The 9,672-nt window shown below is 34.6% G+C and overlaps 1 protein-coding gene and 1 pseudogene across 1 annotated transcript; both read left to right on the top strand.

The window, feature by feature from the left end:
* The first annotated feature begins 1,108 nt into the window (after positions 1–1,108).
* Positions 1,109–6,121, top strand: LOC133779347 (monocopper oxidase-like protein SKU5; annotated as a pseudogene).
* A 1,713-nt stretch (positions 6,122–7,834) lies between these two features.
* On the top strand, positions 7,835–9,295 carry LOC133779345 (ureide permease 1-like). The gene is made up of 4 exons (XM_062219317.1): positions 7,835–7,979; positions 8,111–8,291; positions 8,542–9,007; positions 9,143–9,295. The coding sequence occupies exons 1-4, from the start codon at positions 7,835–7,837 to the stop codon at positions 9,293–9,295; spliced, it is 945 nt and encodes a 314-aa protein (XP_062075301.1).
* The last annotated feature ends 377 nt before the right edge of the window (positions 9,296–9,672 follow it).

The following is a 9,672-nucleotide window of genomic DNA, read 5'->3' as shown; positions in this document are numbered from 1 at the left end:
GATGCACATCCTTAAGGTCCCATGTTTCTTCTTGACAAACAATACTGGAGCACCCCATGGCAAAAATCTTGGTCTGATGAATCCTAGATCTAGTAACACCTGCAACTAAATCTTCAGTTACTTCAACTTTGCTGGAGCCATTCTATAAGGTGTCCTAGATACTGGCTCCACCCTTGGCGCCAAATCTATGACAAATTTGATGTCTCGGTGTGGTGGCAACCCTGGTAGGTCTGCTGGGAATAGATCAGGAAACTCACACACTAGTCTAGTCTCATATGGTCCAACTGTAACAATCCTAGAGGTATCCACTATGTTTGCTAGGAATCCTATGCAACCTTCTTGCATTAGGTCTGTATCCTTCAGTGCAAAGATCATAGGTACTAGTGGCCCACTCACTATCCCTACAAATACAAAGGGTATTGTAACGTCCCGAAATTACCTAATAAAGCTTAGGGCCTTGATTAGGGGGCCAGGATGCCAATATATGGAATTATATGTTTATTTGATATATTTGATTGTGATTATGTGAGTTATATGATAATATAACTAGTTATGCATGTTTAGGAGTATTAAATATACATGTGGGCCCGTTTCATATTAGAAGGGAAACTTTCATAATTTGGCCCGTTATGGGCATAATTGTATATGTGTGCATATATGTGATATATGTGAGAGACCACATTTTTATGTGGGTTTATTTGGGTTACTCAGCGTGAGACAATCCTAGGAAGCAACTTAGCGGGAAATTCACTACAGGACCCAATACCCGACTTGGGGCGAGTCAAGGGGTATTTTAGGTATTTAGCATTAAATTGGGTTATCAGGTAATGGGAATGAATAAATGAGGATATATTTGGAGTCAGTGAGTCTCTACAACAAATATCCTTTTTCATAACATAAGAACATAATACTACTAAAAAAAGTATTATGATATAGTTATATATATGTGGTAAAAGAAAAAAGTGGCAGTAATTTAGTTTGGTAGCCTGCCTATAACTTGTAAAAGTGATATTCGGCTCCCCCGTTTTCTTCTTCGGTTACAGTGTATCCGAAGTCAAACTCGCCTCAACTCACTCCCACATGTGCCTACATCTTTCTATTACATCTCTCTTTCTCTCTCTACAACCAAAGTCTGCTTCTGCTGTTTCCATGTCACCACTCGTTGCAGCAAACAAAGCTACGTAACCCCTTTTTCTCTCTCTTTGTCACTCTTTTTTGAGCTTTGATAGAGTTATCTAAAGCTTGAACTCTCTTTCTAGCAAAAGATAAAGAAAACCCACAAGGGTAAGGCTAAAAGGGAGCTGTGACTGAGCCTTTGGGGGTTCCAATGCCCTCAGCTCTGTCCTGTCCTTGCTTCTTCTTGTTCTACTTGATTCTCCTTCTGGGTTCGTTAAGTGTTGGTTTGGCTGGTGATCCCTATGTCTACTATGATTAGTCTATTTCGTACATCGATGCCTCCCCACTTGGACCCAAACAGAAGGTTCTTTCTTTCCCTTTCAATTTCTCTCGTTTTTTCATAATGCAATTCCTTAATTCTTTTTCTCTTTTGGTTAATTTTTTTTTTGTACCCAATTGAGATATGCCTCGTTAGTCAAAATCCAACTTATTTTTTTGTTTTTTATGCCGGAGTATGATGCCTTTTAAGTTTCTTTTCTTGGTTATATTTCGACAGAGCTTAGTGGGAATGCACTACCCCTTTGTAAGCTATTTTTAATTTTTGTGGCACAGAAAATCTAGAATTTTGTTTTTTGTTTTGTGTTTTCTTTTTTTACAAGATAGGGAAAAAAGAATTTGAAAATGAGATTCCTATATAGTATTTTTGTCTGCTTGAGAAATTATCCTTTCATGGGTATGTTTTCTTTCTTTTGTTGGTTACTAAGGTGTGTCGGCAACTTGATTATGTGTACTGCTTTTTAAAGAGTACGAGAAATTAATCTCGCTTTTTACTTCATTTTGAGCAGCATTACCTTTTAAGTCTCTGTTTATCTCCTTTTGCTCCAGTATTTTACTGTGTAAGACTTAAACATTTGAGGCTAGTGATAAAATGACATTGGTTGTTTCATTATTCTAGGTTATTGGGATAAAGGGGCAGTTTCCAGGACCGATTATGAACGTCACTACCAACTGGAATGTTGTTGTTAATGTCAAGATTAACCTCGATGAGCCATTACTTATTACATGGTATAATGTCCGTGTGCCATTAACATATGAGAGTTGTTTTTAATGTTGACAAATTCAAATGTATACTTTTTTTTTCATAATGTTTAAATGCGGAATGGAATACAGCACAGGAAAAACTCTTGGCAAGATGGCGTGTTGGGGACTAATTGTCCAATCCTGGCTGGTTGGAATTGGACATATGATTTTCAGGTGAAAGATCAGATAGGGAGTTTCTTTTACTTCCCCTCCCTGAACTTTCAAAGAGCTGCAAGAGGGTATGGGGGGGGGGGGTCATTATAAACAACAGAGCAGTTATTCCACTACCTTTTCTGGTGCCATATAGAGATATTACACTCTTTATTAATGACTGGTATACAAAGAGTCATAAAGTGAGTTTATGTCTTGTTACTACATCTATTACTGAATTCTTTCTCTTGGCTTTATTGGGTATGAGACTGATGTTTATGGGGTAACAGGAACTGAGAAAAGATGTTGAAAATGGAATTTCCCTTGGAGTTCCAGACGGTATTACTATAAGTAGACATGGTCCCTTTCGATATGATGAGGCACTTGTTCCAGCAAGAAATCCTTTCCTTCTAGTGAATGTTGAACCAAGTAAAAAGTAAACAGTATGCCTCTTTTTTCATTTTTCATTTTGGCTATGTAAGGTTTAGTTATGATTGTTAAATTGATTTATGAAGGTAGGCTATCAATCTCATTGTAACTTTCTCTTGAACAAGAAAAACATACCGTCTACGGGTGCATAATGTCGGTATCTCAACTAGTTTGAATTTCAGGATACAAAACCACAACTTACTTCTTGTTGAGACTGAAGGATCATATACAGTTCAGCAGAACTACTTAAACATGGACATACATGTGGGTCAGTCATATTCATTCTTGGTAACAATGGATCAAAATGCCAATAGTGACTATTACATTGTTGCCAGCCCTCGTTTTGTCAATTCATCTTCTTGGACTCGAGTAAATGGAGTTCCTGTTTTGCACTACTCAAACTCTCAGGAGCTTGCGTCAGGTCCTCTCTCTGATCCTCCTAATGATTTGGACCCCTATTTCTCAATGAATCAAGCAAGATCGATAAGGTTGCAGCTGAGTATTTTAATATTACAATCTAGGCTAAAAATAATCTATTTCAAGTGCTTAAAATCTAATTCTTTAAAGTGAAGAGATGCCAAATAAATATTTATCCAATAGCCCAATAATACTTACCATTGATTGTTCTGGCTTATGATTTAATAGTAATTTACGTTTGGTTCCCTTAATCTTTTTTTTTTCTTCACCTGATTCTGGACTAATTAGTATTACACTTTTGTCATGGTGGTGCAATCTTAGATGGAATGTCTCTGCTGGTTCTGCTCGTCCAAAACCACAAGGATCCTTCAAATATGGTCAAGTGTTAACAAGGATATATACTAAATTGATAGACACCTTAATTGAAGAAAGTTGTTTTTTCTTTTCTTAACTAAGTAATATGGTTAGATATGATGATATGATATATGTTGGTTATGTACTTTCTATTTATGTAGATGAAAAGAATAAGACTTGTAAAACCATCTTTGTGTTCTTTAAGAGTTATGTTACAATAATATGTTTGTCTTCTTTTCTTTCCTCATTCGAGTGCATGTGTTTCAGTTGGATCTTTGCCAAAAAATGGTCGAACATCTTGGAAGGACCACAGTTAAATATATTATGTGATTTCCTGTCTTTCTCCACATGAGCAGTTGTTATATCTCCGGTTGTGGTTCTTATCATATGGGGAAGCTGGCTAATGTAATATTGGGTCGAGATATAATTGGTCTGGCTGTAATAATGGCTGGAAATGCTCTATTGTTGTCTTTTTATTCAATTATGCTTTGGTGGAGAACATAATGGAAAAGCTCAAGTACGTATTTCATTGAAATTTATTTATATTTCTCTATGTGACAACCTTACTATTTCAACATCATTAATAAAGGCTAAGATTTTGTTTTTTAAAAAAAGTATCTGACCATTAGTTTATTGTCCTGTGCCTAGAAATAAGTTGGTCTTAATCATTTGACTTCATAATTATAGTTTGTAGGCATTTATATTTGGTTCTTCTACGAAACATTTTGCTTGCTATTAACAATGCTTTCTTGAAATTTTGGTTTGTTATGACTATAAGTATCCCAATTGTGCAAGAATGAATGTCAATGTGTTCATGTAACTTTGAGGGGTGTAAAGAAATATAAGAAGTTTTCAGATGTGTGGGGTTGCAGTTAGCCTTAGCATGGAAAAGCAGAGAATACATTTTTTTTATCTGATATCTGAACCTGAGAACAAGTATGTTTTGTCCAGTAGTGTAATTTTGTAGTCAGCTTAAATAGACTGAACTTAATATGTTTTCGATCATCCTCTCCTCCAATTGCGTGACCTGAGAGAGTAGATGCTGAATTTGATTTGACCTTTCAATTAATGTGCAAATCATTTTCCTACAAGTTTCATTGGGTAGCCCTTTGGCTGGTTTCCTTCTTTGATTTATTAAGAGAATGGATATCCTTATTGCATTGGTGGAGCGTGCTTGTCCTCTCTTCTAGTCAATACTAGTCTTTGATTCATCATCATGCAACAAAAAAGAAAATTGACATCATATTTATGGTGTAGCCTTGTTTGAGCTTTGGGAGCTTAATACTATATTTTTTATATCCTGGATGCTAGAGGACTAGTTAGATTCAAAAGAAATCAGTTGGTAGTTTTAGCTTTCAAGCTAATAGGACTATGTTCACTATTTTTTTTTTGTCCTTTTGTCATTTTATGCACTGTCTGGATATTCGAGGTTATGATTTTTCAACAGTTTATGAAACATGCTACAAGCTTAGGTTGACAAAACATGAAACCAGTTACTCCGAAGTAGGCTAAATATTATATTATTCTGCTCTAATTCTTGAAATGACATTTTTGAATTCATTTATACTCTAGTTCCTTCTATTCTTGTTCCTTTTCAGTCTTGTATGGTTTAGCAGACGGGCTTAAAGGAGCTTATCCTTAATTAGACCCTTTCAGAAACTTCAATAGTTTTTCAAATGGCAAGTCTTAAGTGTAAGAGGAATAGAAGAGAGGGTGGGGAGTCTGTAGTGCATTTAGAATTATTTCATTGGGTAAATTTTTTTTTTTAGATTGGATTTAAGGTTGAGCACAGTTGTATTGTAGCTGTGTATTCTCTTTCTTGATTAATACAAATATCTTCTTATTAGTGAAAATAAAAAGAAGGTTAATTATTGATTCTTAGCTCACTAGTTGCCCCTGCTATTGGGGCTGGAGAAAACGTTCTCTGTTGGCCTTCTGGAGGAAAAGTGTAGAGAAATGTTATAATATGAGTATTATTGTTAAATAATGAGATATGTTCTATGAAGGTTGATCAATGTGATGTGTTAACAGTGTCTGGTCCATTCAGGTGGAAAATATATTAAATGGTTAATTGGCCTTGTTAAAGCTCTGTTACATTATTGTGATGAAGCTTTTGATGAATTATATTATTTTTATGTCTGGCCACCTGACTTCAGAAAGTTTCACTCACATTTCACTGAATTTTTCTTCTACAGGAGCTGTTGCTGTTCTTTTACTTCTAGCTGTTGCTCTTCTTTGTGCGTACGAACTTTGTGCTGTGTATGTTATAGTTGGTTCAAAGGCATCTCAGCGGTATTCACCTTCTGATTTCTTCTTTGGCGTATCAGCAATTGCCTTAGGAATTAACATGCTCTTTATATGTAGAATGGTATTTAATGGTACATGCATTTCTCTTGTCTGGAGTTTTGGTCATTTGTTTCTATGTTTTCTGATTTTGCAGTAGCAATTGAATCTTACTGTTTATTAGTTCGTATCATTTGCTATCATTTTTTATTTTTGGAGTTGTTTTTTTTCCCCTTTTTTAAGTCTCTATCCATTTGCACAGGAAACAACTAAGATGCGGATGAGTATGTAAGGAAGGCATACAAATTTGCCTATTTCGATTGTATAAAAGTAGGTCCTGTGGCTTGTTTGCCAGAACCACCAGACCCTAATGAGCATTATACTCGACAATCTAGCAGGCAAGTCATAGTATAACCTATTTATATCAATACTCATTTTTGCCGATCGTTTGTGTTTTTGTTGATGAAATTGGCTTTTTTTCTTAACAAACTCGCCTCGACTACAACAAATCTCTCTTTCCACAACACATGTATATAAGATTTTTCAAAAAGTATTATAATAAGATTAAAAAGAGGTAAAATTAGATTTCTGAAAATTGTAGGCGGTATAAAAAAATTTAAGCGGCAAATGAAAAAATGTGTTATACTTTTTGCCCAAATCTAATTTTTCTTTCTGTCACCTCATTCTTTTCTCTCCGCCCAAATCACTTTGACAATTAGCCTCCATTGCACAACTCCACCTCCATCTCCATCAGAACCTTTGTTTTCTTCTCTCCCCTAATTTGAAAAATTGACCTTCCCTATCTTCTCTATGTAGATTTATACTACTTTAAAGCTTTGAATGATATATGTAAAGATGATTGAGAAAGAGATTTGCAGAGAAAAAGATTAAGGGATAAAAAGGATGAAACTTTAGAAGGTAAGCTAAGCATTTTTTTTTCAATTTTCTCTTCCAATACCCCTCATTCATGAGTGGGTTGTTCTGTACAGAGACAATATTATATTTTTTGTTTTTTGGTAGTTAAATTTTGGTTCATTAAATGATATCCACCTCACGTCATGGTGCTCACTAGCTTTAGATTTGTGGCAGTTGGTGATTCTATAAACTTATAACATAATATGCAGTACTAGTTTGATTTGTGAGATTTTAGTTGACTAGGCTTTTTATATGTTCAAATGATTTCCTTGAAAAAATCTATTTTATAAGTTCTAGTCATTAGTTTTCCTTCTTAATTTCTGATTTTTTTTTTAATTATTTTTTGATGTTGGGATCTATTATTGGGCATTATTGTTAGTGTTTATTTACTCTCGTCCTTCTATGATTTGTATGGAACAATTCATTTCCAATTCGTTTTATGTTCAAATAAATTCAAATTTTATTCTTTCTCATGTCATTAAAAGTTTTACATCATTGTCTTTTTCTTTAACTCCATCTCTATTTCGTTTCTCTCTCTGATATCTATTTCAAATGGTATAATGAACCTATCTCATGGATTTATTTTTCTTGACTAATTTCTCCTAGGTCACTTCTCGTAATGATTTTTGAGAAGTTAAGCAACACTGTTGGGAGTCTTGTAATGGCTCTTAGTCACATATATATCTTACTACTACAAAAATATTAATATATATGTATATTATTAATTAATGTCACAAAGTTATTTAACTGGTTAAGATATTATTTTGATATTATGTACATAGACTACTCTAAGTGCAAAAAGAAAATTGCTGGAAATTTATTGCATCTGCAGAGACTGCTCCTTCTCATGATTAATTCAGTATTGATTATAATTTTTAGCTCATTACAAGTGTTGAATCACAAATATTCAACACTTGCATATATTTGGATAAAGTTTAGTTCATTCATTCTCTATTCTCTCTGATGAATGTGGTGCTGTTTGGAGAGACCAATGATAAGGAACACAGCATAATGAAAATTTCATCTGTTTGCCATAATGGAGTTGTATTGTATTGTATGTATTTGGTTTTGATTCATGTTAGGGTGATTGATGCATGATAATTGGCCTTCTGTAATGTTTGCAATGGCAGGAGGGGTGGTACTTAGCCTTGGAAATCTCTCAACTCAGTATGCTTGGGCTTTTGTTGGCTTATCAGTCACAGAAGTGATCACTGCAAGCATAACAGTTATTATAGGTCCTTTCTTTCGTTCTCTCTCTCTCTCTCTCTCTCTCTCTCTCTGACCATTTCTAAATGTTGATGTTTGTCTGTGTTACTCTTATAGATACTGAATTTTTTGCTTCTGTTGTAATCTTTAATGGTGACAGGAACAACCTTGAATTACTTTTTAGACTATAGAATTAATAGAGCCAAGATCCTTTTCCCTGGCGTTGGCTGCTTCTTGGTTGCAGTTTGCCTTGCTTCTGTTGTCCACTCATCTAATGCAGGTGATAATAAAGAAAAGCTTGAAGGTTTTTCATCTAAAGAAGGGTATGTTTCCTTCATTAAATGTTAAGGTTATCTATGAATTATCTTGTTTTTATTCATTTCTAAAAAGAAAATCATCGAGCTTGTTGAGTGATGCAATTTTTACTTAAATTGTTTTGTTTGATGGTGCACTTAAGGATAATGAGAATGAGCAGAAAACTAGTTGTACCACTATAGACGGCACTGTAAAAGACAATCATTTTCAGTATGGAAAATCAATTAAAATGCTCACATTTAGATGAAAAATGATAATCTTGTGTTGCAAAAATACTACACAACAATATTTGGACGTTCATCACCTGACATTGAAATCCAAACATCTCAGATTCTCTATCACATTTAATAATTATAACTCTTACTACAGGTGTTTGGGAAAAGCACTCATTGAACTGTCCATATGTTTCTTTGCTGGTGTTTGCTGTTTTCTATTCTCACTAGCATTCAACTTGGCAACAAATGATCAATGGTATACATTGAAAGATGGGGTTCCTCACTTGGTTGTCTACACTGCATTCTTTTACTTCTCAATATCTTGTTTTGTGCTTGCTATAATCCTCAACATCACATTCCTTTACTACCCTGTGCTGGACTTACCCAAATCATCATTCAAGGCTTATATGAATGACTGGAATGGCAGAGGATGGGCCTTAATTTCCAGTCTGCTCTGCGGGTTTGGCAATGGTCTCCAATTCATGGGAGGCCAAGATGCAGGGTATGCTGCAGCTGATGATGTTCAGGTTGGTTCAAATATTTTTTTTTGTCTTGATTCCAAACTTCTCTTTTGTGGGATAAACTTGTTTGTGCAAAATTTCAACTGAACCAAAATGTGCATCACATACTAATATGGACTTTTTTGGGGTGGTGATTGGCAGGCACTTCTACTAGTAAGCACTTTCTGGAGAATTCTTTTGTTTGGAGAATACAGAAAATCATCAAGAAGAACATATATATTGCTAGTAAGTATGTTGTCTATGTTTATTGTGGCTGTTGTTGTTCTTATGGCATCATCAGGGCATCGAAAGTAGGAGTCAGCTGCATACACAACCCTTTGCCTTTGTTTTTGGGTAGTTTTTGGTGTAAAGCAATAAGTTGGTCTGTGATTTGATAATACCGATGAGGATGCATTAACAAACTATACGAGAAGTTGTTGGTTCAACAGTTGCATGGCCTTTTATTTAATTATATAAATGCTTGTTCACCATTAACCGATATGAAATCCAAGATTATGATAGTATTATTTGATTGATTTGATAAGGAAGATGAGAAAGACAAAATGATAATGGGGCCAATTTGAATTAATATTATGCACCATTTAATTAAAGTTCTAAGGTCACTTGAGTATAGTAGTTGTAGTATTGTGTGTAATATAATAACTTCATTATTATTCAAACTCAATTATTGT

Source organism: Humulus lupulus, chromosome 5 (assembly GCF_963169125.1).
Source record: "Humulus lupulus chromosome 5, drHumLupu1.1, whole genome shotgun sequence".
In the NCBI taxonomy this organism is placed as follows: Eukaryota; Viridiplantae; Streptophyta; class Magnoliopsida; order Rosales; family Cannabaceae; genus Humulus; species Humulus lupulus.
Note: the sequence above shows the minus strand (reverse complement) of the source record. Positions and strands in the feature narration are given on the sequence as shown.